At 44.8% G+C, this 19,188-nt stretch overlaps 1 protein-coding gene across 1 annotated transcript in view; it reads right to left on the bottom strand.

Annotated features, from left to right (window-relative positions):
* The window catches only part of tyk2 (tyrosine kinase 2), a 77,307-nt gene that overhangs the window by 34,987 nt on the left and 23,132 nt on the right, over nucleotides 1-19,188 (bottom strand). The window contains exons 2-6 of the mRNA XM_078429614.1: nucleotides 9,143-9,350; nucleotides 8,170-8,293; nucleotides 4,422-4,563; nucleotides 3,189-3,352; nucleotides 1,616-1,997 (exon numbers count right to left, since the gene is read on the bottom strand). Of these exons, the coding sequence (XP_078285740.1) occupies nucleotides 1,616-1,997; nucleotides 3,189-3,352; nucleotides 4,422-4,563; nucleotides 8,170-8,293; nucleotides 9,143-9,323 (993 nt within the window). The 5' untranslated portion in view covers nucleotides 9,324-9,350. The remainder of the gene's footprint in view (nucleotides 1-1,615; nucleotides 1,998-3,188; nucleotides 3,353-4,421; nucleotides 4,564-8,169; nucleotides 8,294-9,142; nucleotides 9,351-19,188) is intronic.

Raw genomic sequence — 19,188 nt, 5'->3', positions numbered from 1 at the left:
ACATGCACTTGCAAGGGGTCCCAGGGAGTTCCTCAGGGCTTGAAATAATCCAGGGAACACGTTAAGGCTTGAAAGATTCCCAGGCAGCATGCTATGACTTGCAAGTGATCTCAAGTAGCACGTCATAGCCTGAAAGAATTTCAAGGAGCAGGTTGGGGCTTGCAGGAGATCCCAGGGAGCCAGCCGCAGCCTGCAAGGATTCCCTGGGAGCATGTCAGGGCTAGAAGGAATCCCAGGGAACACGTCAAGGCTTGCAAGAGTCCCAGCGAGCACGCTGGGGCCTGCAGGGCAACTATAGGAACATGTCAGGACTTGCAAGGGATCTCCAGAGGTATGTTAGTATTTGCTCCAGTTTCCCCTCACACTCCAAAGACATACATGTTTGTAGGCTCAAAATGCTGGAGTAATTCAGCAGGTCAGGCAGCAATACTGCCTCAGAAGGCAGTGGAGGCCAATTCTCTGAATGCATTCAAGAGAGAGCTAGATAGAGCTCTTAAGGATAGCGGAGTCAGGGGGTATGGGGAAAAGGCAGGGGCGGGGTACTGATTGAGAATGATCAGCCATGATCACATTGAATGGCGGTGCTGGCTCAAAGAGCCGAATGGCCTCCTCCTGCACCTATTGTCTATTGCAAGGAATCCCCAAGAGTATATCAGCATCTGCAAGCCAATAACAGACACAAACTGCTGGAGTAACTCAGCGGGTCAGGCAACATCTCCCCCTTTTCCTGAGATACTACCTGACCCAGCAGTTTGTGTTCATCTTTGGTCTAAACCAGCATCTGCAGCTCTTTGCTTCTATCAAGACCATCGAGCAAGAACATTAGGCAGAGTTCCCGCATTCAGTTGAAGGTTCTTGTTGGATGGTTTGTGCAGGGGCAGGGACTGAAACTGTTTAAAAAATGCAAGGAAGTGAACTAGAAATAGCTATCGAAAAGCCTTGTTCTGGCAATCTGTAGTTTGAGCACAAGTAATCCACAACTCTGAATGAATGAATGAATGAATGAATGAATACTTTATTGTCACATGTGACAAGTCAGAGTGATTTTATTTGCTTGCATACCCAAGGTATGCAAATAGTCGCCACATAAAGGGCAATTACAGGTGCTCCCCGGCTTACGATGCTTCGACTTACGAAGGTATGACAAAATGCTGGAGTAACTCAGCAGGTCAGGCAGCATCTAGGAGAGAGGGAATGGGTGACGTTTCGGGTCGAGACCCTTCTTCAGACTGATGTCAGGGGGGCGGGACAAAGAAAGGATATAGGTGGAGACAGGAAGACAGTGGGAGAACTGGGAAGGGGGAGGGGGGAAAAAGAAAGAGATAGAGGAACTATCTAAAGTTGCATATCTAAAAATGCTTCGACTTATGATATTTCGACTTTGCGATGGTGCAAACGGCAGCGACCCGTAGCGAGCCACAGCTTGCTTCCGACCACGTGTTCACGTGTATTCAATGCATTTCGACTTACGATATTTTTGGTTTCCCATGGGTTTCTCAGAACGTAACTCCATCCACTGTAAGTTGAGGAGCACCTGTACTTAACACTGTCTTCTTAAGTAGTCTGCTTAACATTAACCCCCACGTCCTGCACCAATCTGAAGCCTAGCGCTTACCTCCTTCTTCACTGCTCTCCACTGTATGCCATCCGTGCCGGTCACCAACACCTCGCACTCCTGGGTAACCTGTTCAGGGTGGATAATGGCCTCTGAGGACTTCACATAACACCGGCCGTTAATGTAAGGAGTCCTGCTGCTTTCCGGCAGCACCTCCAAGTGCAGAGCCTGGAAGGTCTCGCCTCCAAAGTCGCTGCAGAGGTTCTCCAAGGTGGAGAGGTACTTGAATATAATGTCATGCTGGATCATCTTCATGGAACCCGTGGCAGGCAGCTGGAAGCCCCGCACAAATTTCCGAAAACCTCGTTTTAGGCGGATCCTAGTCAGGGGATTGCTTTTCTCAATTTTTATCCGGAACGCCTTTGGGATGCACTCCTTAAAACTGATAGAAAAGCACAGAGGAAGCTGATCAATGAAAACATCTAAACAAAAAGCTTCAATAAGATGACAGAACATTCACGGAAACCCAGATCCCTGGTGACTTGCCTTTCTGTTTCCACCCATCCCACGCAAGCATTCCCACCTTTAACCTGTTTGTTTCAAAGCCTTTCAGTGCAGTTTAGAATTTTCCTATTTTCTTTAAAGTTTAAGGTGAGAGACGGGAAAGATTTAGTAGGAATCCGAGGGACAACATTTTCCACACAGAGGGTGGAAGGAGCTGCCAGGAGGTAGATGAGGCAAGTGCTATCACAACTCTTAAAAGACATTTGAACAGGTACATGGATATGAAAGGCTCAGAGGGATATGAGCCAAACACGGGCAAGTGGGACGAGTGTAGATGGGGAATCTTGATCGGCATGGGCAAGTTGACCGAAGGGCCTGTTTTCGTGCTGTAAGGTTCTACGGCTCCTCTCTCTAGACCACGTTCTGTACGACAAGCTTTCCCTTGAAATCCTTGGTTGGTGAAACATCCTCTTGTTGTTCCCTTCCCTCTTGCTCCTCCACGCACTGGGCTGCCTCTCAAGCAATTTAGATTTAGATTTAGAGATACAGCGCGGAAACAGGCCCTTCGGCCCACCGGGTCCGTGCCGCCCAGCGATCCCCGCACATTAACACTATCCTACACACACTAGGGACAATTTTTACATTTGCCCAGCCAATTAACCTACATGCCTGTACGTCTTTGGAGTGTGGGAGGAAACCGACGATCTCGGAGAAAACCCAAGCAGGTCACGGGGAGAACGTACAAACTCCGTACAGCCGGCGCCCGTAGTCAGGATCGAACCCGAGTCTCCGGCGCTGCATTCGCTGTAAGGCAGCAACTCTACCGCTGCGCCACCTTGATGAAATCTCAACACCATTTCCTCCAGTGCCCTTACGTCCCATATTGACATCAATCTGATTATTAAGACCCAAGCACTGCATTCCAGTCTGTTGCCGGGGGCACATTTGTGTGAACACACGTGAAGCGCAATGAGCACAGTGCTTCTGAGAATATGGGGCGGAGGCAGGAGAAAGGGGTTGAGAGGGGCAGGTAGATCAGTCATGACTGAATGGTGGAGTAGACATAATGGCCTTATTCTGCTCCTATTCCCTATGAACTCATGAACTATTTGCGTGTGTGCTCACACACCTGACTTCTTTAGCCACGTCCCCGAGCGAGCGGCTGCTGTGTACCGCGATGTACGAGAGGTGAAGAACAGCCATTCCCAGACACTCGTTCTGGAAGACGTGCATGTCCTGCTCTTTCGCCGTTTCCCGGAGTGGCGCAATGCCGTTTATGAAGTCGTATTTACCCTGAAAGCATACAGAAGCACCAATCGTCAGAAGGAAAGGCGGAGAAAACTCAAGAGAGAAACTGTTGATGAAATGCATATTAGAGGGATACTAGACCAAGTGGACCCGTTGGGCCCAAACCTCTCCTGCATTGGTGCAGCACCCTTTCCTCCCCCTCTCCCCTCCCCTCTCCCCTTCCCCTCTCCCTTCCATCCCCTTCAACCCCCCCTTGTCCCCCCTCCTCCCCCCCCCTCCCTCCCTCCCTCCATGGGAGATAGATTTAAACTTTAAAACGTGAATAACTTTTAAAATATAACACCGATTTCAACAAAATTTCTTCCATTAGCACCAAAGGGACAACAGTGACAAAGGTGGGCCTAAAATTGTCGCGCTATCGTGTAACGTTTTGGCTGTAGTTCAGGAACAAACAAACAAACAAACGAGAGTTTTAGTATATAGATGGGCCAAACACGGGCAAGTGGGACTAGTGTAAAATTCAAACCTTCAGAAGAAAATCTAATAAATATCTGAAACTAAATCACCTGCAATGGTACAAACACCCTCAGGGAATGGGACTAGATAGCTCTATAAAGGGCCAGTATAGATGTGAAGGGCCAAATGGCAACCTAATTTGCTGTTACGATTCATTGAGAGAACTTGACATACGGGTAGTTATGCTAAAACGCAATAGGTGCTTTCCTAAGAAGCCTTGCATTTTAGAAAATCGCATTATAAAAATAATAGTGTCAATGGGGAAAAAGGTAATTAGGGGCTAGTGTGTGTGGCAGAGTGTTGCAATAACAAAGTTATGGTGTCCACAGGATGTACAAAAATAAAGGATATTTTCCAACAGGCTAATTTTGAAGCTGCAACCCAAAAATACAAAAGGTCAATGTTTAATAGTGTATCATTGCACAAGTAAAGTTCCCAAAATTTATGACTCTGAGGTTATGGAAACATGTTATTAGCAGAACCACTTATCATGTGTACTTCATCAACCTTCCTCTCCATAACACCAAGCCCACCACAGGGCAATGAAAAATTAGATGTAGAGGATTTAAAAAAAAAGCATGGTAAGAACTCAATCCACCTGTGCATAGATGTAATTCAGGGACATTGGATCGAACAGAGGGCTGCTTTGGTCGAGTTTTTCAGGATCGCTCTTCCTTGGACTCCATCGATGGACCCACGACTCCTTTTCAGTCATACAATGCCAATTCTTGAAATAAAACCTGCAAACACAAAACATTATATGCAGGTGACGCCCAGAACGTTCACACACCAAATGCCTATCTTGTTATGTCTATGTGAATCTGGGTTTATCAATGGGTAAGCCAAATTTGAAACCATTTACAAGGTGGTAATCACCAAGACTTAAACATTTATGTAAGAAACGTATGAACAGAAAAGACAGTATTTCTGTTTGTCTCCGGCATTACTTCTTCCCACACCTCCAGACTCAGGGACAGTTTCTTCTCAGCTGTTATCAGGTATCAGTATCATCCTACCACAACCAGAGAGCAGTGCTGAACTACTCTCTATCTCTTTGGTGACTTTCGGACTATCCTTGATCGGACTTTGCTGACTTTACCTTGCACTAAACGTTATTCCCTTATCATGTATCTCTACATTGTGAATGGCTCGATTATAATCATGCATTGTCTTTCCGCTGACTGGATAGAACGCAACAAAAGCTTTTTTTTCCACTGTACTTCGGTACAATAGACAATAGGTGCAGGAGGAGGCCATTCGGCCCTTCGAGCCAGCACCGCCATTCAATGTGATCATGGCTGATCATTCTCAATCAGTACCCCGTTCCTGCCTTCTCCCCATACCCCCGGACTCCGCTATCCTTAAGAGCTCTATCTAGCTCTCTCTTGAATGCATTCAGAGAATTGGCCTCCACTGCCTTCTGAGGCAGAGAATTCTACAGATTCACAACTCTCTGACTGAAAATGTTTTTCCTCATCTCCGTTCTAAATGGCCTACCCCTTATTCTTAAACTGTGGCCCCTGGTTCTGGACTCCCCCAACATTGGGAACATGTTTCCTGCCTCTAACGTGTCCAACCCCTTAATAATCTTATACGTTTCGATAAGATCTCCTCCCATCCTTCTAAATTCCAGTGTATACAAGCCTAGTCGCGCCAGTCTTTCAACATATGACAGTCCCGCCATGACAATAAACTAAACAACCTAAACCTTTCTTCTTCCAAAAGCTCGGCCTTTCCTCTGGAAATGTGGTGCAATTCCACAGACACCAGTAGCTCTCCAGGATCTTACTCACAGTCGTGGGCAAGGAGCCAAATTGCATCATCGACGTCCTGAAAAATCCCCCGCTTCCCAGCTCTGCCAGTATAATCTCTAGCAGGTGTGTGACTCGCGGTAGAAAGGCTGGCCAAATGTTGCATGCTCCTGCATTACAATTAACTGTCCGATATTGGCACAGAGAAACTTCCCACGTTTGCTTACAACAGAGGTACAAAGCAGGAACGCACAGGAAGGAACTGCAGATGCTGGTTTACATAGAAACATAGAAAATAGGTGCAGGAGTAGGCCATTCGGCCCTTCGAGCCTGCACTGCCATTCAATATGATCATGGCTGATCATCCAACTCAGTATCCCGTACTTGCCTTCTCTCCATACCCCCTGATCCCTTTAGCCACAAGAGCCACATCTAACTCCCTCTTAAATATAGCCAATGAACTGGCCTCAACTACCTTCTGTGGCAGAGAATTCCACAGATTCACCACTCTGTGAGAAAAAAAACTTTCTCATCTCGGTCCTAAAAGACTTCCCCCTTATCCTTAAACTGTGACCCCTTGTTCTGCACTTCCCCAACATCAGGAACAATCTTCCTGCATCTAGCCTGACCAACCCCTTAAGAATTTTGTAAGTTTCTATAAGATCCCCCCTCAATCTTCTAAATTCCAGCGAGTACAAGCCGAGTCTATCCAGTCTTTCTTCATATGAAAGTCCTGCCATCCCAGGAATCAATCTGGTGAACCTTTTCTGTACTCCCTCTATGGCAAGAATGTCTTTCCTCAGATTAGGAGACCAAAACTGTACGCAATACTCCAGGTATGGTCATACCAATGCCCTGTACAACTGCAGCAGAACCTCCCTGCTCCTATACTCAAATCCCCTCGTTATGAATGCCAACATATCATTCGCTTTCTTCACTGCCTGCTGCACCTGCATGCCTACTTTCAATGACTGGTGTACCACGACACCCAGGTCTCGTTGCATCTCCCCTTTTCCTAATCGGCCACCATTCAGATAATAGTCTGCTTTCCTGTTCTTGCCACCAAAGTGGATAACCTCACATTTATCCACATTATATTGCATCTGCCATGCATTTGCCCACACACCTAACCTATCCAAGTCACGTTGCAGCCTCCTAGCATCCTCCTCACAGCTAACACTGCCCCCAGCTTCGTGTCATCTGCAAACTTGGAGATGTTACACCACAGATAGACACAAAATGCTGGAGTAACTCAGTGGAACAGGCAGCATCTCTCGATAGAAGGAATGGGTGCCTTTTCGGATCGAGACCCTTCTCTCGAAACAAAACGTCACCCATTCCTTCCATCCAGAGACGTTGCCGGTACCGCTGAGTTACTCCAGCATTTTGCGTCTACAAAGCAGGAACACTGGGCAATAGTAGGAGTGAAACTGTGGTTCACTTGCAAGCGTCTTTAGGACGGTAATTTCAGATATCTTGGAAGAGGAATAGAAAGCTTTGTAGAGCAAAGCTGGGGAGAGCGAAGGGAAGATCAGAGGAACGAGGGACACAGGAAAACTTTTGTTAACAAGGATATGGGCATGGATAACCGAAAAGGATAGTCCGAAAGTCACCAAAGAGATAGAGAGTAGTTCAGCACTGCTCTCTGGTTGTGGTAGGATGATACTGATACCTGATAACAGCTGAGAAGAAACTGTCCCTGAATCTGGAGGTGTGGGAAGAAGTAATGCCGGACAAACAGAGGTGATGATGGTTTAAATATCACTGCATCATGATACACCTGTGGACCCATTGGAACCAGAGACAGGCAGGTAAGGAAGCAGTGATATTGGACTTAACTAGACGGAATAAGGTTGTGTACATTCAAGAAGCTCCCATGGAATTTCAGGGCAACATGGTGGTGCAGCGGTAGAACTGCTGCCTTACAGCGCCAGAGACCCCGGTTCAATCCTGACTACGGGCGCTGTCTGTATGGAATTTGTGTGTTTCCCCCAGACCATATGCGTTTTCCCCGGGTACTCCGGTTTCCTCCCACACTCCAAAGGCAGTGACTCAAAGGCAATGACTTTGTTTTGTCCGAGGATATTCCGGTTCCACAATAACATCATTGTGCAATAGGTCCAATTTGGAAATGGTCAAACCTGAGCCCCAGGAATGTGTTAGAATACAGGAACAGTATTTTGGGTGGCACAGTGGCGCAGCGGTAGAGTTGCTGCCTTGCAGCGCCAGAGAGCAGGGTTCCATCCTGACCATTGGACTGCTGTCTGTGCGGAGTTTGTACGTTCTCCCTGTGCCACATGGGTTTTCACCGGGTGCTTCGGTTTCCTCCCACATTCCAAAGTCGTACAGGTTTGTAGGTTAATTGTCTTCGGTAAAAATTATAAATTGTTCCTCATGTGTGTAGGATAGTGTTAGTGTACGGGGATCGCAGGTCGGCGTGGACTCGGTTGGCCGAGGGCCTGTTTTCACGCCGTATCTCTGAAACTAAAACCAGTTCTACCAGTATGTCCATTTGGCAAGATTAAACAATAAAGATGGTTTAAAAATAGTAAAGTAAGCAATGCGAGTAATAAATAATCCAATGTCAACACGTACCTCATGCGATAATGTAGGGTCAGACAAAGGTCCTTGTTGATCTTGAAGATGTGATTTGGGGGGTACCAATGATTTTCTTTGAGGTCACATAGAGCGTACAGACTATGACACAGTGGGGAAATTGCTTGAAAGAAAAATAAATACATCATAATATTAGACCATGTCTTCAATTGTTCCTCAAGTTTTTGGAGTCCAATTAACACAGCTAGCAATAGAAGTCTAACACTGAGCGTGTCATGTGTTAACTTGAATGGTCAGTGGCCAGCTCCTGATGGAAAGAAGTGAGCCATGATGCTTCCTATGCTACTCAAGTGGAGCTTCATCCTAACAAGCTACAACAGTGTGCAAGCTATTTAAGGGCGACTTCGTGGCACAGCAGTAAAGTCGCTGCCTTACAGCACCAGAGACCCGGGTTCGATCCAGACTACGGCTGGTGTCTGCACGGAGTTTGTACGTTCCCCCTCTGACCACGTGGGTTTTCTCCGAGTGCTCTGGTTTCCTCCCACATTCCAAAGGCGTGCAGGTTTGTCGATTAATTGGCTTCTGTAAATTGTCCCAAGTGTGTAGGGTAGAACTAGTGTACGGGTGTCAGCGGTTATGGGGAGAAGGCAGGAGATTGGGGTTGAGAGGGAAAGATCGATCAGCCATGATTGAATGGCAGAGTAGACTTAATGGGCCAAATGGCCCAATTCTGCTCCTCTAACTTATGAACAACATACAAGAATGTATTTAACCCATGGGCATCCAAAGGTCAGTGATGCATCCTATCCCACACCAAGGCCAACAGCCATTTCCCCATTTTCACCCACAATTATCCAACAAAGAATCACAATTCGAAATCTCAGTTCCCCCTCCTCTCCAAAATACAAGAATGTATTTCATTCTAAAGCCACTGGGGAAAATAACTCTCAAAATTAAACTCAGATGAATTAACACGGCAGTGACACAGAGAGCAAAGTGAAGACTTCCTTACAGCATTTCTGTGCTGCAATGATGCACACGTCCTCCGCAACCATGTCCCCATCTGTGAAGACAAGATCTTGCGTGCCTTCATTCGACCAGTACAGGTGCACTCGTAGACCAGGCCCCGCTGAGGAATGGCTTCCGTCGAGTTCAGTCTCCGTGTGCGTTAAGGTGCAGGGGCACAGAGCCATGTTCACGACTCGACTTCAACAGCCAGTCTACGGTGGAGAGAGAAAAACAAATGCACAGATCAGATGTCAAGAGTCAAGAGTGTTCTATGGTCATATATCCCAGGTAGAACAATGAAATTCTTACTTGCAGCAGCACAACAAAACATGCAAACATGGTACCCTGTAAACAAAACATGTAAATAGTACCCTGTATACAGGAGATCCGGAGAGTGCGGCACGGTGGCGCAGCGGTAGAGTTGCTGCCTTACAGCGCTTACAGCGCCAGTAGACCCGGGTTCCATTCCGACTACGGGTGCTGTCTGTAAGGAGTTTGTACGTTCTCCCCTTGGCTTTTTTACGAGATCTTCGGTTTCCTCCCACACTCGAAAGACATACAGCCTTGTAGGTAAACTGGCTTCGGCAAAATTGTAAATTGACCCTAGTGTGTGTAGGATAGTGTTAATGTGCGGGGATCGCTAGTCGGCGCGGACTTGGTGGGCCGAAGGGCCTGTTTCTGCACTGTATTTCCAAACTAAACTAATATAATAAAGAGAGAAAAAAAAGTATAGTGTGTGTAAATATACACACATTCTCACAAATACATATATACATGTAGATTATATATATATATATATATAGAGAGAGAGACAGATATAGATATATATATATATATAGATAGATACACACACACACACACACACCATTTGGAAACAAACCGATAACTACTGGCCTTGGCTCAGTAAGTGACAATGATGCCTGGATTGAGCTGTACGCATTAATCTGAGCATATCGTGCAAGCTAATATTTCATTGTAGGTGCAATGGTGCATCACACAGCCATCTCCCCACGTCCTCCAGAGCTGCTGTCTGACCCACTGAGTTACTCCACTATTTTTATTTCTGCCTATTATTGATATTGTGGTTACTGCTCCATGTATGACTCTGCTCTTATTAGACTGGATTCATCTGTAAAACAGCATTTACTTAAAATTTAATTACTAGCAATACAAAGCTACAGATGTTTCATACACGCAAATCCCTTTTTTAAATAAATGTTGCAACACATCCTCACTGGGATGGAGTTTTTAACACATTGGTGAGAATATCCAAATGGAGATGGTCTTATTCACCAGTGATCAGACCTCTTGGGAATGATGTACTTCCACATCTGAAAGCAACCACATGTTCATTATGAGGAACATAAGCAACTGCTCAGTGAAGCGACCAAGCCACAAGAATACACCGTAGAAACAAAAGCTTTATTATCCAAGTTGACAACCCTGCACTTCAATGATTCAATCATACTTTCTTGTCAGATGCAGTGCAGTGAAATGCCTGGTCTCAACCCAAAACGTCACCCATTCATTTTCTCCAGAGATGCTGCCTGTCCCGCTGAGTAACTCCAGCATTTTGTGTCTATCTTCGGTGAAATGCTGAATATCGTCTTCAGGCAGAAGAATCTGCAGATGCGGGAATGCTGCCTGACCCACTTCATTCCTCAGGTATCACCGAGCAATTGTTCACTCACTGAGAAAACCCTTTTGAACAAATCTAACTTACGTGCAGGAATGATGCAAATTGTTTTTAACAATTTCATGCAGAATATCAAAGCGAGATCTGTTGTTAATTAGAACGACAAGTGCACAATGAAAATCAGTACTGAGAACATAGAACAGTACAGCACAAGAACACAGGCCCTTCGGCCCACAATGTCTGGCCCGAACATGATGCAAAGACTATCTCTTCTCTAACTGCCCACAATCCATATCCCTCTATATCCATATACCTATCCAAAAGCCTCTTAAATGCCACACTCATATCTACATCAACCACAAACCCTGGCAGCACGTTCCAGGCACTCACTACCCTCTGTTTCAAAAGAAGTTGCCCGCACATGTCCTTTAAACTTTGCCCGTCTTACCTGAAAACTATGCCTTCTGGTATTTGACATAGATTAATGGACCATATTTCATATTCATTGGGACAAACGTTATATAACTAAACTTGGGGAGTACCTCAAAAAGGTAACTGTTTCATTGACTGCAAAACCAAAACAACAGAAGCGGTTGGTGTGAAGCAAGTTCAGTTTCCTCATATCACGATATTCCTCATAATGAATGTAGTGCTGATGCATCTTGTGGGTGAGGGGTTGCGCATTTCCGCCATTACATAGCACAACAAAAGGCGTAGAATGCAGAAATGGGTCATTTGGCCCAGCCACTCCATGCTCCACTCAAACCTTCCCACCTTAATGCATCTAAATTTACGTGACCCTCCATTACCTTCTCCTTCACATGATTGACCAGATTTCCCTTAATCTGCACAGTTTGCTCCAACCGTTCTCTGTGGTATCAAGTTCCACATTTTCACCGCTCATTGGGTGAAGGAGTTTGTTCCGAATTCCCCATCCAAGTTCTCGTTGACTACCTTTCCATGATGGCTCGGATTGTACTTTTCACTGAGAGGAAACCTTCTCTCTACATCCAATCTTTCAAAACCCTTCATTTTGAAGACCTGTGTGAACCCATCAGTCATGAGTCAAGCGTGTTTATATGCCACATACACCAGAACAACTCAATTCTTATTTGCCGCAGTGTTACAGGGTCATAAAACACAACACAACAAATAAATGTCTGGTGAATAAATAAATGTAGAATAACTTTTCAGTTATTAAATAAACTGGACACTGACAGTAGAAAACCCAAACTATGTAAAGCAACCGTAGTAGTGCAGACTACATTGATCTCAAGAGAGGAAAACTAGTCAGATCAACCTTATGAATAGAAAAACATTGATACTCTTTTCTGCACACTTTATCCCAGATATACTACCTACACCAATCAGCCAAAACATTATGACCTGATAAGCCAAAACATTATGACCACCTGCCTAATATGCTGTTGGTCCTCCGTGTGCAGCCCCATACGCAGCAGGGTGCGATGCACTGTGCATTGTGACACATTCCTCCCGTGACCACCATTAAAATTTTCTGTGCTTTGTGCCACAGTAGACCTTCTGTTGGTTCGGACCAGACGGGATAGCCTTCATTGCCCTCGTGCATCGATGAGCCTTGGGCGCCCAACACCCTGTCGCCGGTTTGTGGTTTGTCCCTCCTCGGACCACTGTCGGTAGGTACTCACCACTGCTGACCGGGAGCACCCCACAAGCCTTGCCGTTTCAGAGATGCTCTGTCCCAGTCGTCTGGCCACAACAATTTGGCCCTTGTCAAAGTCGCTCAGGTCTTTCCTCCTGCCCATTTCTCCTGCATCCAACACATCAACTTCAAGAACTGACTGTTCACTTGCTGCCTAATATATCCCACCCCTTGACAGGTGCCATTGTAACAAGATAATCAGTTATTCACTTCGCCTGTCAGTGGTCATAATGTTTTGGCTGATCGGTGCATAATATAGTACTAAGATCTACAAGGTTCAATGTTGGTTCAACAGAACCTTTTAACTCCATCCCTCCAGAAATAGACCTAAAGATGAGTCCATTGACCCCCTAGTGCTGGCTTTTTCCTCACCATGGACACCCAAATCCTCCCTTTGCCACGGAAGCCCTCCTTCAAGAATCCTTACATGTCTGCAGTCCACCCTTCAGCTTTAGGTCTATTTGTATTCTGAGATGCCTTTGCTCTTCTACCACACAAGAACTTGCCCCTTACAAGCTACCTTCCTATTCTGCTCACCAAGACAGCTACTTATCACCATACTCCCATTTTCAATGTTTTTCACTTCTTTCTTTCAGCAAGAATTTTTCATTATTTTTCCTCCCATTTATGTTATTCTGATTGATCTGCAATGATAGGGACATAGATATATTACTTTTACCCTCGTCGTCTGGCACTGCTTCTTTTTCTTAAAAATTATTAAATTCGCACAGCCTCTCCCATTTTTCTTTGGTTATTTCAATATTCACAAATGCAATTCATTTGGATATGCAGTGAATGGAGGGATATAGAGTCGATTATATACAGGCAAATAAGTGTTGGTCTTGACATATGTTTGGCACAGATATTGTGGGCCGAAGAGCTTGTTCTTGTGCTGACCTGCTTTATGTTATGTTCTGGAGGTTTTATAGCAATAGTTTTGTTGTCAATTTAGCCAGTGACAGTACTGCATTATACAATTTTCAAATCTTCAATCGGCTGCAGATGCAACCTTTCATTTGATGTCCACAAAGCTGAAAAGGGTTGAGTATGACCATTGCAGACCCCTGCCACTGCTTTCATGACCTCCTTGGCCCTGATTTTTGTTCATTTCTACATGGAATGCTAAGGCTATTTTACATTATTTGCCCATAATTCACAACAACTGAGATGTAGCACAATTCATCGTCTGCCAGTTTAACTTAATCAGCTGACTTCGACGTCAATGTTATTTCCTTGAAGAGTGGTGCAACTTAAAGCTCTATATATGCTCACCACTTCCATGAATGCATGAGTCTGCAGTTGCTTTTGTGTAAAACCGTAGATATCAATCCTCAACTTAGGTGAACTTGTGCCAGTATTTGAGTTGAAAATCTATGAGAATTCTGCAAGCCTTTTTAAATCGTCAATCTGCCAGATATGCAACATATTAACCTGCAGGTGCCCGGTTTAATCACTTCACAATGCGGTGAGGCAATAACTGGGTGACTATGTTCAGTTCAATTTAGTTTATAGAAACATAGAAAATAGGTGCAGGAGGAGGCCATTTGGACCTTCGAGCCAACACTGCCATTCATTGTGATCATGGCTGATCATCCACAATCAGTAACCTGTGCCTGCCTTCTCCCCATATCTCTTGATTCCACTAGCCCCTCGAGCTCTATCTAACTCTCTTTTAAATCCATCCAGTGAATTGGCCTCCACTGCCTTCTGTGGCAGAGAATTCCACAAATTCACAACTCTCTGGGTGAAAAAGTTTCTTCTCACCTCAGTTTTAAATGGCCTCCCCTTTATTCTTAGACTTTATTGTCACGTGTACCGAGGTACAGTGAAAAGCTTTATGTGCTGTTTCTAGTAAATAATCGGCAGATTGCTAGATGAGCAGTGATGTCATCGAAACACAGTAAAGGATTGACCAGGTAGACGTAGTAAGTGCCAAGGGGCCGGTTCAACTGGAGAATACAGAACAAAATATAAGGAAATTATGCCAATGAGTCATGGTCCAAGAAGGATGCACACCTCTCCTGATCTCACTGCTTCCCAGAAAAGAATTCCAAACGATTTTCAACTTTTTTGACGAGGTATCGTTCACCAAGGCATAAATGCTTTATATGGATGTATAAAAAAGGACAAGGCCGATGTGGCCCTTTGAGTTTGTTCCTCTATTCAATAATATCATGACTGATCCTCCATCTTGAGGCCCCCGCATGCCTTTTGTGTCTTGACATCAGTCAACATCCTTCTTAAATATATTTAGCAATTTGGCCTCCACCATCATCTGTGGTCAAGACAATTACACAGATTCATCAAGAGCAGAACTAAGAAATCCCTCACCTGCCCAAAATGTCTTACCTTATGTTGTGAGACTGTCTGGCTCCAGGTATAGAGTATATACACAGGTATATACACATACATGTGTATATATGCATAGAGTATATACACATACATACTCTAGGTATAGAGTATATACACATACATACATTTGTGCATACATTCTCTCACACCCATTAACTTGTTTGCTAATTATGTTTACCACTATCATCATATTTTGTTGTTGTTTTGTTGCATAGTCTTTCTTTTCTCTGTCTCGGAGAATGTGAAATATATATATGATTTATCTGTAATGTATGTTTTTTATGGGTCGTCTGAATTTACATGCCTCTGATGCTGCTGCTCGCGAGACTTTAATTGTACCTCAACTTCATCAACTACTCAAATCTCAACTACAAACTCAACTGCTCAACTGACAAACTCAACTACTCAAATATTACCTTGCTACCCTTCCCAGTGTTTCTCTTTTTAAAATGTTCCTCCTCTGAATACATATCGAATTTTCTTCAAAGTTATATAATAATCCATGACTTCACAGCCATCTAAGTTACTGAAATATTTTATGTTTAGTTTAGTTCAGTTTAGAGATAGTGCGGAAACAGGCTCTTCGGTCCACCGAGTCTGCACCGACCAGCGATCCCCGCACACTAACACTATCCTACACACACCAGGGACAATTTACATTTATACCAAGCCAATAAACCGACCAACCTGTACGTTTTTGGAGTGTGGGAGGAAACTGAAGATCTTGGAGAAAACCCACACAGGTCACTGGCAGCACCTGTAGTCAAGATCGAACCCGGGTCACTGGCGCTATAAGCAGCAACTCTGCCGCTGTGCCACCGTGTTGCCCATAAAACTGTAGATGTTCCAGAACTCTTGGTATAAAAAGAAATCCTATGATAACCCAGTTCTCCCAATAATGGTCAATACTCCTTGGACACCTTATATAGTTATTACCCCTTATATATGACAATTAAACACAATTGTCTCTTACTAGTTTTCTAACCAATGCACATCTATATACTAAAACTATCATTTGTTTGTTTGTTTGTTCCTGAACTACAGCCAAAACGGTACAAGATAGCACAACAATTTTAGGCCGACCTTAATCACCGTCGTCCCTTTGGTGCTAATGGAAGAAGTTTAATTGAAATCGGGGTTATATTTTTAAAGTTACTAACATTTTAAAGTTTAAATCTATCTCCCAGGAAGGGAGGGCGGAGGGAGGAGGGTGGATAAAGGGGGTTGAGGGGGATGGAGTGGTGGGGAGGGGAAGGGGGGGAGGGGAAGGGGGGGAGGGGAAGGGTAGGAGGGAGGGGGAAGGTGGAGAGAGGGGAAGGGAGGGGCGAGGGGGAGGGGATGAAGGGTGTGGGGGGAGGGGGAAGGGTAGAGGGGAGGGGGGGGAGGAGGGTGCTGCACCAATGCAGGAGAGGTTTGGGCCCACTTGGTCTAGTAATTTATTATAATTCACTTTCAAATCCTTTCAATTTTTTGGACCCCCAACCAAAACCCCTAACTTTCTCCGTTCCTGAATATTATTGTATGTCGATTCCCTTACCACTTGGCAATTGTAAATCCCTTCCTGTAAAAATGCATCAGGGACATTCTCCTAGAATTCCACGGCAAAAAGGAAGACCGAAAGATATATGGAGAGCTACTCAACTTCAGTCCTGACAAACAATGACTCATGTGCACGGCAACTGTTGGGAGATGTGCCAAGAAGTGGTTCAGCTAACAACAAAATGGTGCATGGAAATGGATTAGTTGCACTAGCAGGCAATGTTTGCTGACAAAACTGAACAGAAATAAGTTTTGCAAAAGGGGAAAATAAGTGATACATCTGACAGGCGCTCAACAGATTCAAATAATTTTTACTGAATCTCTATATAAAATCAGAATTTGCAAGATAGATAAACAATGCATTTGTTCAGCAGCCTGACTGCAGTCTCTCCACATTTCAGTGTCAAGTTACTCAGATCAGCTAACATTCAAAGTAAAGTTTTACATTGCTGTAACCACATCCGGCTTTTAGATGGTCAGCTTCATGCTTTTTGCGTCCATTATCACAGAAGGAAGCACAAAATAACTCGCAGACATAATACAAGGACTTTGCAACATTTAAAAGACATAAGGATAGGGACATGATAAGGGCGGCACAGTGGTAGAGTTGCTGCCTTACAGCGTCAGAGACCCGGGTTCAATCCTGACTAAGGGTGCTGTCTGTACGGAGTTTGTACGTTCTCGTCATGACCTGTGTGGGTTTCCTCCGGGACCTCTGGTTTCCTCCCATACTCCAAAGACAGGTTTGTCGGTTAATTGGCTTGGTAAAATTCTAAATTGTCCCTAGTGTGTGTAGGGCAGTGTTAATGTGCGGGATTGCTAGTCAGCGCGGACTCGGCGGGCCGAAAGGTCCTGTTTCCCCACAAAATCTATAAACTAAACTAAAAGGTTTAGAGGGATATAGACCACATGCAGGCAGGTTGGACTAGTGTAGATGAGGCAACTTGGTTGGCATGGGCAAGTTGGGTCGAAGGTCCCGTTTCCATGCTGTATGGCTCTATGACTCCACGCCTATGAATCTCAAAAGTTGATAGACCCGCAAGACGTGATGAACTGTATCGCAAAATTTAAAAGATGTGGCAATGGAGATTGGAGACTGACAAATGGTGCATACAGAAAGTTGAAAAGACTCTGGATTAGTTGACCGAGACAGGAAGCTAGCAAATGCAACGCCCCTGCAGTGAAAATTTTATTATTCTATGTCCATTGGAAAAGAGGAGACCCGGTTAGTCAAGAGTTCAAAAATAAACTGTTGGAGCAATTAAGCGGATCAGGCAGCATCCATGGAGGGAAATGGCCCAATGACATTTCAAGGATGCTTCTTCTGTTCCTCCAGCAGTTTGCTTTTTGCTCAATATTGCACTCTCAATGGTTCAATGCCATTGTGTTATTGTCACAGTGTTCACTTTACAGTGACATTTATTTTTTGCATCCATAGAATAGTACAGAATATTCTGAAGAAGGGTCTTGCCCCAAAACGTCACCCATTCCTCCTCTAGAGATGCTGCCTATCCTGCTGAGTTACTCCAGCATTTTGTGTCTATCTTCGCTTTAAACCAGCATCTGCAGTTCCTTCCTACACAGAGAATAGAAATTATAATAATCATAATCATACTTTATTAGTATGTTTTGCAACATACAAGGAATTTGTTTTGCCATTCAGTCATACCAATTAAAAGCAACAGAACACACAAAATACATTTTAACATACACATCCAGCACAGTGACTCCTCCACGATCCTCACTGTGATGGAAGGTGAAAAAAAGTTCAATCTCTTCCCTTCTTTGTTCTCCCGAGGTCGGGGGACCTCGAGCCTTCCGTTGACGTGGCGATCTTGACTCCCGTGGCTGGCAGTCGGACCCTCCACATCGGGGCGATCAAGCTCCCGCATCGGGGGGTGGGGGGGGATCTCAGCTCCCCTGCACCGGGCGATCTGACCCCGGGTCAGGCCTGGTCAAACCTTCTGTGATTTGGAGCTCCCTAGACTGCGAGCTCCTCGATGTTGAACAGCATGGGAACAGGCCCTTTGGCCCACAATGTTTGCGCCGAACATGATGCCAACTGATCTCCTCTGCCTGTACATAATCCATATCCTTCATTCACAAAATGCTGGAGTAACTCAGCAGGTCAGGCAGCATCTCGGGAGAGAAGGAATGGGTGACGTTTCGGGTCGAGACCCTTCTTCAGACTGAAGAAGGGTCTCGACCCGAAACGTCACCCATTCCTTCTCTCCCGAGATGCTGCCTGACCTGCTGAGTTACTCTAGCATTTTGTGAATAAATACCTTCGATTTGTACCAGCATCTGCAGTTATTCTCTTATTATATCTATGTTTCAAATCTTGGGCCAGGCTCTTGCACAGTGGACAGCCTTTTCGTTTGCCACCGCTAGATCTTCCAGGCAGCATTGTTCACCAAGAAGTGGGCTTCTTAGAAGGTGTGGCATGGATTGTACAAATGTTCCACATTCACATTCTGTGCCTGCCGCATCTGTATAGCCCCATTTGCTCATATTGGTCTTGCATTGGCCCATCCCTGTACAAAGCCTATTGAGGGAACAGTTTTCTGTGATACTCACTGATGAATTGGCAATCATCTTTACCAAACAGGTAGTGTTAAAAAAAGATGAGAGGTGCACAGTTGTAGTGGATGTCCAGGAACTGCCTCAGTGTGACCCAATATTAGCCAGAGGGCTCCTGAGACACTGTTTCAATGTTGCTCCAGGTTCTGTCTCTGAAGTGCCGGTTCCTGGAGAGTGCTACTTAGTGAAGTGCCAAATAACAAAGGTTTTACTCTACTTAAGTCGGAAAAGGGAACTACAGATTATTTAACTTGACTATTTT

Source organism: Rhinoraja longicauda, chromosome 37 (assembly GCF_053455715.1).
Source record: "Rhinoraja longicauda isolate Sanriku21f chromosome 37, sRhiLon1.1, whole genome shotgun sequence".
Taxonomy (NCBI): Eukaryota; Metazoa; Chordata; class Chondrichthyes; order Rajiformes; family Arhynchobatidae; genus Rhinoraja; species Rhinoraja longicauda.
This window is presented reverse-complemented; position numbering and strand designations above follow the sequence as displayed.